We start from the raw sequence: 15,735 nt of genomic DNA on the forward strand, positions 1-15,735 counted from the left end.
TGAAATATATATACTGTTGGTGGTAAAACCCGGACTTTCCCTTCATCGTGTGTTTCCGGACCATCTGGACAGTCCCTGTCACGAGAGTCTGTGAGAATGCCTGTCCTGCAGCCTCCCCCCAATTAATTCTAGCGTCTGATCTCGGCGCGCTCAGTTCTAGAGCACAGAACTTGTCACATTGCCGTTTCAAATCCATGTCAGCGGCATGAGCCCTTGTTGGAATCAATAAATCCAATGTGAGAGGAGCCCGATCACACCCGTGTGGCTTCTAGTCGCGTCGGGTCTAGAACATACGCCACATCTGGCTCTCAAGAACGAACACGATGCACACTGGCGCTCGGAACTACAAGCACTGAGGACGGGGCAATAGGATTTCAATAGAGACCTGGTACTCGGAAGACGAAAACTTTCAAGGCTACTTCTCCCAGTTCCGTAAACGAGAGTACACTGGGCTGGCCGACCACTACCGCGTCGCTTTCCACGCCGCAGCAGTTGGTGGCTTGAAAACCTTTGCGTCGTTGGCACAACCCACGGCCTACACCGTGCAAACACAGACTTCGACATCAAGACGGGATTAGAGTCTTCTGCCTTGTATACTGAAGCCTTGCGTCGAGGTATGGCGATTTGAATTCCATCCTCCGGCCGAACGTCTTGATCGCCGCGTTCAAGTATTGCCAGACAGTTCGGAGCGATGTTGCTCTCTTAACAACCAACGCGGTCCCTTATGAACGACCTTGACGGTAGATACTGCGGCCACATTTCTAACAAATCATCGTGTGGGCTCTATTCGCTCCATTTGACGAGGCTCTAGAGACACGTCGATGGCGGACCGCAGAGCCTCAATATCTCGCCGCCGCCAGGGGCTTCGAGCCTTCAGCCTCAGCCTTGTCTTCCAGTAACACAGTCGATGATTCTTCTCGACCCGATGTATTTCTTAACTCGTCCCCGCTCAATCCCAGTTCATGTTATTTCGTTCCTTTCTGTATGTTGACCTTGTCTGTCGTTCGGTGCTTTCCAAAAGTCTCGCAATGCATGCTCCATTATATCTCCAAGCGACCACTCGATATTCTATAGTAGCCAGCCTTGCCCTTCTAATCGCATCAGCAAATGCACATCCTAGAATTGAGGACAAAATCAATTCGGTTCTCCCGCATCGAAACGAGACAGCCGGAATCGAGGGAGAGATCAAGTGCTATGCCCTTCCCTATGGTTGTATCGGACTCCTATCACATCTACTCTTCTACTGGACGGTAGCGTGGATTGCATACGGCGGGCGCGCACCATTTTGGCCATGGCACAAACTGGACTCTTGGAAATTCGATACAGTCCTTGCGATCGCTCCTCTGCTCGCCACCTTACCGATCGGTGCGATCTCGATCTATCGTTGCAAGCAGACCTGGCCGTTTATCCTGATGGCAGTATGGAAGATGATGATGTCCGTCACTTTGAGTCTGGTGACGATCCATCGTGCGCTCATCGTGAGGCGCGCGATTCAGATGTCAAGGGCCCGAGAACAGGACGGAATTCTTCTACGAAACCAATCGCCATCGCCATCGCCCTCGCCGTACACGCCGCCGGATGCACGTTTTGGCTTCACTCCAGCTAGTGAACGATTTTCATACTTTTCATCCTCGACAAGCCCTTATCTAAGTCCTAAAGGTATGCGAACCTGATCCTCGCCCTTCCGAATCCACTGACAGGCGCAAATAGCCCCAAGTCCAAGCTATCGACCAGTCCCGTCCCACGAATCCCTTGTGCCGGTATCGAGACCCAATACTAGTAAAAGCCCCTCTGGATGGGTTATCCTGCATCTTCTTGGAACGTTCGTTGGCTTGACCGGTCTTATTGCCGTCATACGCGCCGACTTTGGAAACAACCGCGAGCTTCGGAATCTTACATATGGCTTCGTAATCACCACGATTGTGATCACTATCGGAGCAGCCTCGGCGTTCTATATGAAGGGTTGGGATAAATGGATGGCGAACGAGCGTGGTGGTCGGCTGTGCTTCAATACTGGCATGAAAGCAGGCGGGGCTGCTCTCGGTGCATTTCTCGCAAGCTTGGGCGTTTTAGGCGCGTTGTACAGCGATCTTGTTCTGGGTGCGGTGGCACACAATTGGACGGGTATGCCGAATGAGGACAATGCGCTGCTTTATTGGTCCTGGTTCATCTCCAAGAGGATTCCTCTGTTTGCATATTAAATCGCAGAAAGGCCAAACTGGTACTGATATCTTGAATAGCGCTTGCATATAGGAGAGTGCAATTTCAGCCTCCCCTGGTTTGAGTTCATTTGCCTTTGGGTTTGGTGTTAGTCCTAGGTGCCCCACCTTGCGTAGAACCGGACTGAGTGGCAGACTGTCCATGGTCACTAGCACTTGCAGTTGGAGGAGAGGCTCTTGCTGGACCTTGTGAAGCCCCAGGTTGTGTCTGAGTTTGAGAACCCGAAGGTTGTCCCTGCGGCTTTGCACCCGGTTTCTTTCTTAAGGTCGTCGTGTTGCCGTCTTGGTACTTCTCCCACCCATGTTTCTCAAGGATTTCGGTCGGAATATTCTGCGCTTGCAGCCGGTGCACGACTTCCAGGTTCCGCGGGTTCTGCTCCATCAAGAAACGTAGGCAAACGACGGCGTGCTCACGAATATATGGGTTGTGCTCGTCGGGCCGGCAGCAGGAGAGAATCGGCTCGATGCCATCGAACTCGCGGATCTGGTCTTGCACGGGTCGGCATTTGTAGACGAGAGAGGACAGAACAAGCACGGCAAGCTTCTTCAAGTTCTTCCATTCAAAGTCTGCTGGTTCTGTCGGCGTAACAGGAGCGTAGTTTGGATCAACTGGGGGCTGCTCTCCAGGACCGGCTTCTTGTGAGACATCGTATGGTCGTTCCACTGCAACCGCTTGTGCCCCTGAGTCGGTGTCCGGGCGGGAATCCTTCGGTGCTGGTCGGTACTTCCCAAGGGGAATGGCGCGGTCGAGCTCTTTGAGAAGTGTGATAAATTCGCTTACCAACTCCCAGTCGGCCATCATCTTCTGCCAGAACTTATGTTCGGTCAAGATGGCGAAGAACTCCATGAATTGGTAGAGGCCCTCGTACATCCTCTCCATATCCCATTGATTCATAGGGAATTCGTCGGGTGATGCAAGGCCAGCTTTGATCTGACCTTGAAGGAAGATCAAGGAGCAGACTTGGGGAATAATCTCACTTCTGAACTCTTCCATCATGCGGCCTACAACGAATACATCGACTTGGGATGGATAAACAGATGGTTGCTTTGGCATCTCGACATTCCCTTCGGCAGCCGCTTCTTCCGTGAGTTGGCGGGATCGGAAAACCGTTGTCAACAACTTCATGATGACCGCTTGTGCCGGCGAAATCAAGTCCTTTTTCCTGTTTAAAGTTAGCGATGTGAAGATGTCATTTTTTATAAATCGATGCATACTCTTTCAAAGTTTGGTAGGCATATACCAACAGCCCACGTTTCAAGATGGCCTCAACGATTCTCACCATGAACTTGTAGTATAGGTCCTCCTCGCGGCAATCCCAAGCGGCGACAAAGATCAGCAGTTCGCGCATCAAATTCCTGCCATTGGGTTGCCCGAGGAAAATGTTGCAACGAACGGTATATAAGTTCTCAATTAGCTCATCCCAAAGCTCTTCGTTGGCGCAGTCAGGGCATCCCTCGTTACGTTTTGGCGGCACGATGCCATTTAGGACGATCATCGGTAAGACTGTGATCTCGGCAGGGTCGAGTACGAGAGGAACACCGGTCAAAAGTCCGCGTCCTTCCTCCCCCGAAATCGGATAGTCGTCGTCGTCGCTGCGGTCTCCATCACTGTCGTCGTCGGATACCACGGCTTTGATCGAAGAGGAATCGTAATCCGCTACGGGTGAGCTGACAGATTGCTCATCCTCTTCTGTTTCGGTCTGCAAATGTCGGTCGTCATGAAGCACCCCCTCTTCAGATTGCGGGTTCAACCTGCTCATCAGATCGGCTTTGCCTCTGCGAAGCATTTCCGCGCCTTCCCGCGCATCATAACCGGTACGGCAATCTCCCTCGGTTGGAGCCGTCTGGTGCATCGGTTTCGAACCCCAGGAATTTCGAACCATTTCTCCAAACCAGGCTCGACTCAGCCCTTCATATCCTCCAACGAACTTTTCCTGTCTGGGTTCGGCCGCTGTGTTTGAATCCATATCTCCCGGAAGTTGCATTTCCAGAACGCGGCCATCGTCGCATTTCTCGGCCAGATATAAGAGATCCGATAACGTTCTAGACTCGCGGATGACCGTTCCGTCCTTGGATGGTTTTGGCTTCTCGCAAACGATGTAGTTAACCAGGACTGTATGATATGTGGTACACCAGCTTAGCATTTCTATCTCGGAGAGCGCCCGCCACTCCGACATGCACATTTCAGTAATTTCGCGGGGCCCGGCGGGTTTGCCTTCATCGATCAATCGCTCGCGGATCTTCGGGGTGTTTGTAGCGAGGAAAACAACAAATGCAGATCCGTTGCGGCTATCCCAGGGCGATGAGGACGTTAGCTTCACAGGTTCAGGAGGGATGTGTCTTGGAATTGACGGAGGGTTAATCCGGAGGAGCTTTTCTCTTGTCAATCGATCTTCATCGGAGAGCCCTCGGTCGAAGGACATGTCAAATAGATCGAGCCACAACATTAATTTGCGTTGCTCGTTCTGGATCATCAGGTTATTCAGAAACTGAAGACATGTGTACAACAGTTCCTTATCTACACCATGGTCAATAACTGCAATTAAGAACCGAAGGTGGAGAACCGGCTTACATTCATCAACAACCTTCTGAAACTCTTGCTCATCTTGACTGCCCGTCTTTCCTTCGAATCCTTGAGTGGTCACACTTACGTCTACGCTGATGACTTTAAGGACCGCCTGGTCCACCAGTGCTTCCGCGGCCAAGTTCTGCGCCGCAGCTCCACAGGCGAGAATGTTCCGAGCGATACTAACAAGATTGATGAGAATTCTAATGTCTTTCACTAGCAACTTGGCGTTTGCAACGATCGTTTGACTGGATGGTGACTCCGTGTCCGAGTCTGCCTTGTCGATGGAGAAGCATCGATGCCGAAGTGTCGGAACAGCGGCATCGAGGGCCTCTGCCAGAGACTCCCAGACAAGTCTAGACAACCCCAGCTCTTTCCTAAAGATCCGATCATCAGCATTTGAAGATAGTAGCAAGGTTTAGAATTTCATGATACCTTAAATCCGGGTTCTTAACCGTCTTTGTGAGGGTCGTCTGGATGGTCTTGTTGTCCCATGTTGACCAGAATTTGTCGCAAATATATATTCCGTCGGACTTGAAATACACAACAAGAGCCTGTAATGCAAGCCTAAAGAGGGTTGCATGAGGATTTGGCCCATCTATCGCCTCTGCGCTCTCCTCCATGGTGCCTCCAATTCTGGGTTGTAATATGACGTTGACTTGGAACTGCTCGGGGCGAGGCGGGATGCAAATGTTGTTACGACACCCAAGACACCAACAACACACGCAGTGTTGTTTCCGCTTAATAGAGAAATTTAAGAGCAAATGTCGGCGAGATGTGATTATGCAAGCAATATCTCCGAGCACAGGTTTGTCGAAATTTCGCATTCAGGCACATTGATGTTGTGGCGATGGATTGCTGATGCCTGAGGCCAACGAAGGATTTCATCCGCATGGACTTTGGCATCTGCTTGGCATAGCGTAAATCATCCGACTTTTTCGTGGTTTACTGTACATAAGGTAAGTAACCTTGAGATTCAGATTAATGAATTCGAATATTAAGCTTGATTCTTAGTATATGTTTTGTTGTTGATCTCATGCATGATGTTTGATATTGCCTCATTACAAAGAGAGGATGTTTTTCACCTCATTCATACCGACTCCCCTTAGCTCACCCGCTCGTCACCTTTCCAGCAAGTGTGCTCTAGCGTTCTAAGCGGTCATATTTCTAAACCCTCTAGCAGAAAGATGTCTTCGAGCTCTAATTCCCCCGTTTATTCCAGGGCCAACTGCCCCTTGGCGAAGGGATGATAGTCGGCTTCAGTCTCCCATTGAGCCTCATACAGGCTCTCATCCATTTGGGAAGCATCCATGCCCATAATTACATCTCTATAGCACGTAGGTTAGCATCCAATAGCCACAACAGACTCTCAACGTGGTTCCTGAATATCGAAGGGACTTACTCGTCTTCAGCCAGCACCTCTAGGCCCGGAATACAGTCAATCAAGGCAAAAATCAGGTAGGATCCCACAAACGACCAGGTAAACCCGATGACGGCCTCGACAATCTGGATCCACAGCTGCTTGAGGTTCCCATCAATGAATACCCCTCCATCGATGAAGGTGGCTCCGTCATATGCCGCCACTTGTTTCTGCGCGAACAGCCCAGTCGCGATCGTCCCAACGAACCCGCCCACGCAATGCGTCGCAAACGTATCCCCATTGTCAACCCATCTGACCCGCCTGGCGAAGTCGGTGGACTTGATCCGCAGTGCCTGCCTGCAGATCAACGCGCCCGCCATCCCGAAGAAGAAGCTTGTGATCATGTCGATGAACCCCGCGGACGGGGTGATGAGGACCAGTCCGGAAATCGCGCCCATAAACGTCGAATCCAAGCTCCATTTCCCGGTCTCGAAGTAGGTCAAGCCGGCCCATGTCATCGCACCGGCGGAGGCGCAGAGGTTCGTCACGCAGAACGCCATGACCGACTTGAAGTTCAGTGCTAAGGTCGTGCCCGCGTCAAATGCAAGCCAGCTGCCCCAGATGATCACCATTGCCAGGAGCTGGCACATTGAGTTGTGCGGCCGGTGTAGGGCGAGGTGGGATGGTGTGCGTGTCGCTGACTTGCGCGACCGGGCGATTGGATGGGAGAGGTGGAGTGACAGCGCAGTCGCGGTGGCTCCAGAGCAGATATGGACCGGTGTCCCGCCTGCAAAATCCAATGCGCCGAGTTTGGCAAGGAAGCCATTGTCTGACCACACCATGTGTGCCAATGGACAATAAATGAATGTTGCCCAAAGCTAGACAATGCAATTAGCTTTGATACTGACGCGTAGCGATCAACCCACGAATATAAATGGAATCAGAGGCAGCAGCCTGCCTCGCTCACACACGCCTCCAATAGCAATTGCACAAACAGTCGCGCAAAAGATCAGTTGAAACTCGCTGAACAAGATCGCCGGTATGGTCCCAACTGGCTCAGCCAAGACTCCAATGTGCAACGCGTACTTGAGGTCTCCGATGATACTTGATCCTTCGCTATATGCCAGACTGTATCCAACGAGCGTCCATTGTATCGTACAGCACCCGACGGAGAGGATAGCAGGCATGAAAGAAGCAAGCCCGCTACGTCGCGTGGAGTATCCGGAGTAACCCAGGCCGACGGCGGGGACAATGGTCCAGCAAAAGACGCTGCACACGAGGATGAAGGCAGTGTCGGTTTTATCGCAGGCCTCCCAGGCCTGGACGACTTCGGAGGCGATCATGATCGCGGGAGCGGAAGGATCAAAGCTATCGCAACCTCATATACCTCACTGGCCTGGCCTTGTATACAATCGAATGCGAGGGAATCGACGCTTCGACTAACTTGAATAAAAAGCAAAGAATGACAGGACAGCAATTGACAATGACCGACATTAAGTAAATAAGCATTCCCGCTCTTAATCCCGTCTTGGGCCATCTTAAATGTACCTAATACCATATCGTTCATAACTTACTTGAAGCTCGTTATCTTATCAGTAACTCCCTTCGTGTCGCCTACTCGACTTGGCATAGATGCGGCTAAGATCTACTCCTGGTATCCTGAGTACCCGCTAGTGGAGTAGATTGTTGGCTACTCCAGGTCGGTAGTACTACCTGAGAAGTGAGAACGCATGAAGATCTTATGCTGTCGGATCGCATTACCGTTTTGAGCTTGATAGGCCAAAAGTTGTTTATTTGTTTGATAAGTGGAGTTACGGGGGAGATATTGTCGAAGACCACACGGAAAGGCAAGCCCTGCTAAAGCCAGGGTCCGTCATCTAATCTAGTGCCCCCAAAGCCGCTCCTCTTGAAAGAGGAACCGCCATCGAGAGCGAGCCTATCCGCTCTCGCGTCGCTCCGCTTAGGATATGTTTCAGCGTTTTCGAAGTACTTGCTGCTCTAAGGCACAACGATGGCGGGGAAGAGAGATTGTCCATTCCATCCTCTGGGCCAAAGTTTCTTACGCCATCACCAGCCAAAACCTACGGGTTATGTCTTAAACACAAATATACCGCAAACGGGGAGGATATCGTTGAACCGGGACTGGGGAGTCTCGTTAACTTAGACGGCGAGGGACGCGAATTGGCTCGACCGGCGTTCCGAGGAGTAGAAAGCGGTAATCGATTGCTTGCGTCGTTGTTGATGGGATACCGCTCAATTATGGAGACGTCGTGCTCGATAATGGTTGTTAATAACTCGCGAAGGTGGCGGGCTCCGCTCATCAGGGGGCTTCAGTCTCGACGATATCGCGAGGGAAATCGGGGTCAGAGAGGGAACGAGTTCATCTTAGTTTCATCATCTCTAAGGGTGAAGAGATGATTACTAGACCCAGAAACCGCGATGAGGTGTAAGCTCCTGTCTGGGGTATTCCCGTGTTGATGCAAGTGAGAAAGTGTGTAAGATCCGAAGATGAGCTCCATTCTGCTATTAGTGGCTCAAGAACTTACCTAGCCCAAGAGTGTGTGGCTGGTTATCATAGCTGCCAGACGAGACGGAACTACGTATATCGTCGACTGATGCATCCTGAATCGGTGAAAGTATTGCAAACTTTCAATAGACTGGTCGAAGACTCCTATTACCTGTAGAATAGACACCATCAAGGAAGCGATTGAATTCGGCTCCCGGGCGCATGGCATCTTCCTGTGGAGATGGCAACTAAATCCTGCGGCTAGACAGTTCCCCCGCCTCTTAGATCATCACAGGCATGGGGCAATTTACTAGGAACGGCTGGCCATGGATTATAGTCAATGGAATATTCCCCAATATCCCAAGCCACTCCATTGGTGATTGGGGTTGCACCCCGCTCGCTTCTGTCGAGTCAAGGCTCAAGAGTGCGGAGGTCTAGAGATACACAGGATCGTATTAGAAGCATGGGGTTAGCGGAAAGATCGGGCGACCGAGGCCCGTCTGCTTCTGACGTCGAACATCCCCGTCAGGAAGCACATGAAAGTCCACCTCTGCCCAAAACAAGAGGATTTATTATTGCACCAAGTACTTGCTTATGATTATGTGATCTCATCTTACTCCCTCCTGATCTTGCTCTCTCTTCTAAGATCCTTTCCGCCCGGTCGTTTTGTCGTAACGTGTAATTCGACCCTCATCAGAATCACCAAACAGCTCCGAGATCCCCAAATACGAAAAGTACACCTTCACCAACATGGCGCCCAAGATCCCAGCGTTCAAGCATACGCCCGCTGAGGCAATCCCTGGGATTGTGGAGAGAGTGAGGAAGACCTTCTTGGCTGGCAAGACCAGACCCGTGGAGTTCCGCCTTGTGCAGTTGAGGAAGCTATACTGGGGGTAAGTCGATTCGAAAGCCGCGAAGTATCACAAGCTCATGAACGGTTGTCTCTAGAATCAAGGACAATACCGACCTCCTCACCGAAGCATGCAAGCGCGATCTCGGAAAGCCAGCATACGAGACCTACCTCTCGGAGGTAGGATGGGTGATGAACGATATCGTCTTCATGCAGAACAACTTGGAGAAATGGGCGAAGGATGAATCTCCACCGGATATCCCCTTGATGAACAAGGGCCTCAAGCCTCGAATTCGAAAAGATCCTCTGGGAACAACGCTTGTCATCGGGTATGTGGTGCGCCGTTCTTCGGTGGATCTATACTGACCTCCCTTCCCCTTCTAGGGCGTACAACTTCCCCGTCCAACTCTCCATCGGTCCTCTCATCGGTGCCATCGCCGCAGGCTGCACCGCCATCCTCAAGCCCAGCGAAAGCGCCCCGAACGCCGCTGCCGTGATGGAGATGATCATCAAGAAATACCTCGACCCCTCCTGCTACCAGGTCATCCAGGGCGCCGTTCCGGAGACCACCGCCCTGCTCGACGAGAAATGGGACAAGATCTTCTACACCGGCGGCGAGAAGGTCGGCACCATCGTCGCGAAGAAGGCCGCGGAGACGCTAACCCCAGTGACCCTGGAGCTGGGCGGCCGCAACCCGGCCATTATCACGAAGAGCGCCGATCCCCGCCTGGCGGCGCGACGGCTGCTATGGGCGAAGGTCCACAATGCCGGGCAGGTCTGCGTCAGCCAGAACTGGATCTTGATCGATAAGGAGGTCCTACCAGCGTTCATCAAGGAGCTGGAGAAGGCGTTGAAGGAGTTCTACCCGAAGGGCGTGAAGGCGTCCGAGGACTATGCGCGCATTGTCAATCAGCGGCAATTTTTGCGCCTCAAGGGCATGTTGGACAACAGTCGGGGACGGATTCTGCTTGGCGGGACCATGGACGAGTCAGAGCTCTTCCTGGAGCCGACGGTCGTTCAGGTGGATGACGTCAATGATCCCCTTGTCGTCGAAGAAAGCTTCGGGCCGTTGATTCCTGTCTTCCCGGTCAATGATTTGGACGAGGCGATTCGCCTGGCGAACTCCGTCCATGACACTCCTCTGGGTCTCTATCCCTTCGGAAACAAGCAAGAAACCGACAAAGGTATATACACATCCCGTCTCCACCGTTTCCTTCGCTAATGTTCCCAGTGCTTGCCAACGTTCGCTCCGGCGGCGCCTCCGTCAACGACGGCTTCTTCCACGCCTCCATCCCCACCCTCCAATTCGGCGGCGTCGGCACCTCCGGCTCTGGCTCCTACCGCGGCCGCGCCTCCTTCGAGGCGTTCACCCACCGCCGCAGCATTACCACCACGCCCGGCTGGCTCGAAAGCCTCCTGAGCATCCGCTACCCGCCCTACCACGGCAAGCTGGCGCAGTTCAAGCGGATGCAGGACCTATCCCCGAACTTCGATCGCGGTGGAAACCGGAAGGTGGGGATTGTGGGGTGGTTGCTGAGGCTCGGTGCGGGGGATGCGAGCGGAGCGTTGAGGCGATACATCTTGGTGGCGTTGATCGCGTTTGGATATCAGAAGTATCAGCAGAGACAGGCGAAATTGTAAAGGGTCCTGGCGTCGTAATGTTGAGGGGTGCCAGCGCTTCAGGTCGGGTTTTCATGATAGGACTTAAATCCGTTAGTTTGAAATAACGGTTCAGGTACACTGTGTACAATATTTGCTCGCTTTTATTTTCTGATGGGTATTTCGGTATGTCTGTCAAATGGAACGAAACTTGGAAGTTCAACCGCCGTTATATATCCTGATACGTACGGAGAGGAACTCCACCATCGCCTGCGTCTTGTTTGGACCTGCTCCTGGATTTAATTCTGCTCGAAGAGAGTTGCCACTTATCACAATTGCTTCGAGCATTCTTCTTAGCATTGCTGGCTGATATATGTTCTTATGTAGAATCCATCATTGTCTAAGCTATCATGTTCTCAAAGATCTCGCCTGTGTACAGAGAAGTAAAACGAAAACCCGATGGATTCATGGTGTGGGGGTGGTGGAGAAAACAATGGTGGATAATTACAAGTGCAAAAAAGGCGAAAAGGACAAAAAAGAAAGTGACCTATGTCGGGCTCGAACCGACAATCTCCTGATTCGTAGTCAGACGCCTTGCCATTGGGCCAATAGGCCAATGTTGGAAGTATATTAATAATTTTGAAATATGTACCACATTTCATTCTTCAGCCAACCCGCCAAACCCTTCAAACCTGATCACCCAACAAATAACCTCCATTTTTGACCAGCCAGATTTTCTCATTGCCTTATTCCTCAACCATCCATCAAAGTTTTCATTTTGCGTTATTCTCATTTTTTGTTATAGTTACCACGTTTTGCAAAAGTATATTCTATTTATGCGTTCATGTTTTATGTCTAAATGCGGTTACTGAATGTCAATATCTTGGAGTTGGAGTCTTTTGTTGGCTCTGGCATCCTCCCTACGCGATTCTCAGCCACAGGTTGGAAGATGAGAAGTATTATATGAAAATGTTGTCAAAAAGTCGATGCGCAGCAAAAAGGGGTTCCGAAAACTAGTAGGATGCTGCAGCAAGGCGAAAGAGGGTGGGTTTGAATGGGTTCAGGTTGATGCATGTTGCTCATATTCGAACGTCCACCATGCAATACCTCAGAAATTGGGGAGGTTTGGTTCCATAAGTCGATTGTGACTTTTTGATCCCAGCCTTCAGATGCGCTGGCGCCGCTTACTAGTACATGTATACAGGTTGTAGAACTCAGCCAAGAACATTCTCAGAGCCTTCCGGTCAAGGCTCGCAGCCTTGCAATCCGTCCACAAGTTATCTCGACAGTTGGAAGTGACGGTTCGTATTGCTCTATTTAGTCTCTCTTTCCCGTTGATTTTCACCGTGTTTCAATCGTCAATCTATTGCAATGATCGTCTCATGTCGCCATGGACCCGGAAGATGATGGCTTGGTCCCCTTCGGAGCCAACCCGTTTGATCCGCATTTTGCATCCAACAGTCCATTTTCTTTTGGCGCTCATTCGATAACATCCCCACAACATGATCCTCCGAATTTCTATACGAAGCCTTGGGCTCCTTATGGCTTCCCTCCTCCTGCGGGCCTCCCTCCTCATCGATTCCCTCCTCCCCCTCCTCCCCCTCCTCCTCAAGGCTTCATGTCCCCTCCGGGGGGTTTCTCAACCCCTGACCTCCAGTCATATACCGGGCCGCCATATCCTCCCTATTACGCACACAACTACGGAAACGTCGATGCCTTCACATCCGTACCGGATGGCTACTTCAGGTCAAGTCCGGCGTTGTATCCGTATCCGAGACCGACAAGAGCGCCATCCCCGCCTCTAGAACCACCACGGTCCCCGTCCCTCCCACGAGCACCACCGACAGTGCGTTTTGCCTCTCCTCCAGAATATCCGCAATTGCGTGGGTTCCCTAGGCCGTTGTCATTGTCGCCGCCCCCGCCCCCCCGGCCGCGTGATCGTTCGAGAAGCTCGCCCTTATTCCGCCGAGAGAGATCACTCGAGCGCTCGTCACGAAGTCGAAGTACCTCACTGCCGTCTACGCTCACCTCGGATGAATGGGAGGAGTACCCAGGGAGTACTCCTGCAAAATCGCAAGCGCAGTCGCGGAACGAATCCAGGCCATCATGGCTCTCATCAACGTCGTTGATCACGCCCTCAGTCCCACGGCCGGTGCCAGCGCGCCAGCCTCCTTCATACCCAATTGCACACCCCGTTCCGCCTTCCCGGGTGAGCAGCTTTCCACTGCCCCAGGTAGCCGGGTTTCAGCGACCGCAACGAGCGGATCTTGATTGGCATCAGTTTAACCGGGTGGTTCCTTTGTCTGGTGGCCGGAATGGCCGGAAATCAAAGGGCGCGAAAAAGTCGGACGGAAATGGCTCGCCAACATGGAGAAAAGACAAGTTCCCGAAGCATCGGAATTTAGTGTGGAACCCGACAAGCTCGTACGGCCACCCTGGCCAATGGCCGGATACGGAGAGCACAACTCGTGAAGGACGGAATCAAGCGCTCTACGTCCTGGAGTCCAAGTGCTACACCGATCATAATGGTGACCAAACCACTGATTTGACGTGTGCTGCAACTGGCCCAGAGCTCGGAGAAATGGGTGACGAGATCCAGTTTCAGTGGCTGTACGTTTAATGTCCCCATCCGCCAGTCAGCCTGCTCACCCGCATATAGACACCTTCAGCGACAGACGATGAGTCTCGACGAAATGCAGGTATGTGATTATACTGTGGGAAATTATTATCAGGGGGCTGATATTTCTCCTAGCGCTTCGTTCAAGGAGCTCGAGGACTCACCAGGACCATGAAGGCGCTAGGAACCTCAATTCTCGACGAAATTAATAGAGTCTACGTGAAGCAGTCGACGCATGGACGATATGTGGAACCAGGAACAGTGCTGAGACATGTCGGTCAAAACCAAGGTCCAAACAGCCCTGCGGTTGTCTTTGCGTCATTTCCATACTTTGCAATATCAGATCGGCCTATGGCCGCTCCATCTGCCTATCCAGATGTCTGCCCCACACGGAGTCTGATGGAAACGTTATATCTCTTCGAATCAGTTGAGGACCGGGACGAGAATCAAGCACTCCATCGGTATCTTAAGTGGTCAAAATCGAATCTATTGTTAGTCCCACAAATCTGGGTGATCCTCTTGGGTTCAGGTAAGCCGTAGTTATCAGACCATTTGAGTCGTTTGTTAATTCAACAATGAAAAGATACGATGATCACCTGCTCCCAGTCCTCCAGGGACGATCTGTTAGGTCAGGACGTACGAATCAGCCCAACGCACAACGTCCGACGGATTCGAATCCAGATGCTACCCGATCTCAACTTCAGTGTTTTGGTGGGAACGTCCATGTCTTTCTACGGCTTCATCGAGCAAATAGAACTACATTGTGCGAACGTTGGCATCCCATGGAGCGACTGCATACTCAGAACAGAAAACGGCGAGGAACTAACTGCCGAAAAGTGGCTCCAAATTTCGAAAGAGCGGGTGCTACCGCATCTGAGAATTTACCTCCGCCGGGACGAGGCAACCACGACTCGCGGAGAGGCTGCTCCAGTACCTATAGCAGCGCCAACCGTTCCCAAGTATCCAGCGAAATCCTATGCTGAGAAGACATCTTCCCCGTCCTGGGCATTATCCCCACTGAGCTCCCGTCTCATGGCCCGACGTCAATCCATTACCGATGCGAAGAACGAAATTACTCGGCTACCAATGCCTCTCCCGATATCGGGAATACATAACGAAGTCGTCACACCTCCATTATTCCCCAAACGGCGCCCTTTAGCTGCGATAGAGACCGTGCCAGCTATGGCACCTGGCCTAGATCAGCGGTATGCACACTTGCGGAGGCAGTCAATCTCCCACGTGGAGAGCGAGAGCACGCAACTCCTTCGCCGCCATGTAATGGGCATCGCCAGTTCCATGTCAGTAGATCGATCGAGGGAGCCAGAAATCTTTCTTCTTCCTTGGAAAGAGGGAAATGAGGCACAAGAGACGTTTAATAGAGACATGGCAGTGCAGCGATACAATGGAATCTCGCAACCGAACGATGGTGACGTGCTGGGAGAGGGCGAAAAGCATGGGAGGCCAAGCAACAAGAAGTTCCGTGGCCACAATCCAAATCTACGAACAGATCCTCATATGGAGAAAAATAGATCGAGTGAGATCCAGAGAATGGGCAGCGCCTGGTTACAGCCGCGTTGCTGTATTTGCCGATCGCCTAGTGCTCCGCAGATTCCAGATTGGGAGTGCCCGTGGGGCTGTGAGAGTCAAATGCTCTGGAACACCATTCTGCGTGCCGAACAGAATGCGATCCGACGATTTGGGCCCTCTCGAAAGGGTGTCAATCTCAATAATGTACAGTACGTTAATGGTATGAGTGCGTGGGGTTGACGCGCTAATGATCGCTAATGCGAACAGGAATGACGTGGCACTCCAATGCGTGAAGGAAATCACGGACCGGTATCGCGACGCTCTGGAGCCGAGCCTTCGACATGCCATGGATACGCTAAAAGGCATTCCATACTATGCAATTTATATAGCATATCAGGGGAATCCTCCTCTATCCCCGGATCTACTGTATAACATCCGTTACCGTATTGCCCTGCTCAGAGAAGAGCATCAAGCGATCTGCGACCACATAT

At 51.8% G+C, this 15,735-nt stretch overlaps 5 protein-coding genes and 1 non-coding gene across 6 annotated transcripts; 3 read left to right on the top strand and 3 right to left on the bottom strand.

The window, feature by feature from the left end:
• Positions 1-1,433: 1,433 nt before the first annotated feature.
• P152DRAFT_476588 (uncharacterized protein) lies at positions 1,434-2,201 on the top strand (the record flags this gene model as incomplete). Its single annotated transcript, XM_033681520.1, has 2 exons — positions 1,434-1,659; positions 1,711-2,201. The coding sequence occupies 2 exons, from the start codon at positions 1,434-1,436 to the stop codon at positions 2,199-2,201; spliced, it is 717 nt and encodes a 238-aa protein (XP_033530862.1).
• Positions 2,202-2,286: 85 nt separating this feature from the next.
• On the bottom strand, positions 2,287-5,408 carry P152DRAFT_476589 (uncharacterized protein; the record flags this gene model as incomplete). Its single annotated transcript, XM_033681521.1, has 4 exons — positions 2,287-3,382; positions 3,435-4,737; positions 4,792-5,162; positions 5,221-5,408. The coding sequence occupies 4 exons, from the start codon at positions 5,406-5,408 to the stop codon at positions 2,287-2,289; spliced, it is 2,958 nt and encodes a 985-aa protein (XP_033530863.1).
• A 509-nt stretch (positions 5,409-5,917) lies between these two features.
• Positions 5,918-7,488, bottom strand: P152DRAFT_442128 (putative ammonium transporter; the record flags this gene model as incomplete). Its single annotated transcript, XM_033677730.1, has 3 exons — positions 5,918-6,113; positions 6,188-7,023; positions 7,072-7,488. 3 exons carry the CDS (start codon positions 7,486-7,488, stop codon positions 5,999-6,001), a joined length of 1,368 nt encoding a protein of 455 aa, XP_033530864.1. The 3' UTR covers positions 5,918-5,998.
• Positions 7,489-9,158: 1,670 nt separating this feature from the next.
• P152DRAFT_461659 (aldehyde dehydrogenase) lies at positions 9,159-11,418 on the top strand. Its single transcript, XM_033680172.1, has 4 exons — positions 9,159-9,544; positions 9,600-9,830; positions 9,886-10,685; positions 10,733-11,418. Exons 1-4 carry the CDS (start codon positions 9,402-9,404, stop codon positions 11,140-11,142), a joined length of 1,584 nt encoding a protein of 527 aa, XP_033530865.1. The 5' UTR covers positions 9,159-9,401; the 3' UTR covers positions 11,143-11,418.
• A 225-nt stretch (positions 11,419-11,643) lies between these two features.
• On the bottom strand, positions 11,644-11,715 carry P152DRAFT_t56. Its single transcript has one exon. It is a non-coding gene; the product is annotated as a tRNA-Arg (tRNA).
• Positions 11,716-12,369: 654 nt separating this feature from the next.
• P152DRAFT_166498 (uncharacterized protein) lies at positions 12,370-14,099 on the top strand. The gene is made up of 2 exons (XM_033674051.1): positions 12,370-13,710; positions 13,760-14,099. Exons 1-2 carry the CDS (start codon positions 12,491-12,493, stop codon positions 13,890-13,892), a joined length of 1,353 nt encoding a protein of 450 aa, XP_033530866.1. The 5' UTR covers positions 12,370-12,490; the 3' UTR covers positions 13,893-14,099.
• Positions 14,100-15,735: the final 1,636 nt, after the last annotated feature.

The sequence above is a fragment of the Eremomyces bilateralis genome (assembly GCF_010015585.1).
Source record: "Eremomyces bilateralis CBS 781.70 unplaced genomic scaffold P152scaffold_26, whole genome shotgun sequence".
NCBI lineage: Eukaryota > Fungi > Ascomycota > Dothideomycetes > Eremomycetales > Eremomycetaceae > Eremomyces > Eremomyces bilateralis.

Excerpts from the sequence above, each read along its gene's own strand:
- P152DRAFT_166498 (XM_033674051.1), top strand. The coding sequence starts at position 12,491 with ATGGACCCGGAAGATGATGGCTTGGTCCCCTTCGGAGCCAACCCGTTT. Across the intron at positions 13,711-13,759 it reads GAGATCCAGTTTCAGTGGCT|ACACCTTCAGCGACAGACGA; the intron begins GTACGTTTAATG and ends ACCCGCATATAG.
- P152DRAFT_461659 (XM_033680172.1), top strand. The coding sequence starts at position 9,402 with ATGGCGCCCAAGATCCCAGCGTTCAAGCATACGCCCGCTGAGGCAATC. Across the intron at positions 9,545-9,599 it reads TTGAGGAAGCTATACTGGGG|AATCAAGGACAATACCGACC; the intron begins GTAAGTCGATTC and ends GGTTGTCTCTAG. Across the intron at positions 10,686-10,732 it reads CAAGCAAGAAACCGACAAAG|TGCTTGCCAACGTTCGCTCC; the intron begins GTATATACACAT and ends TAATGTTCCCAG.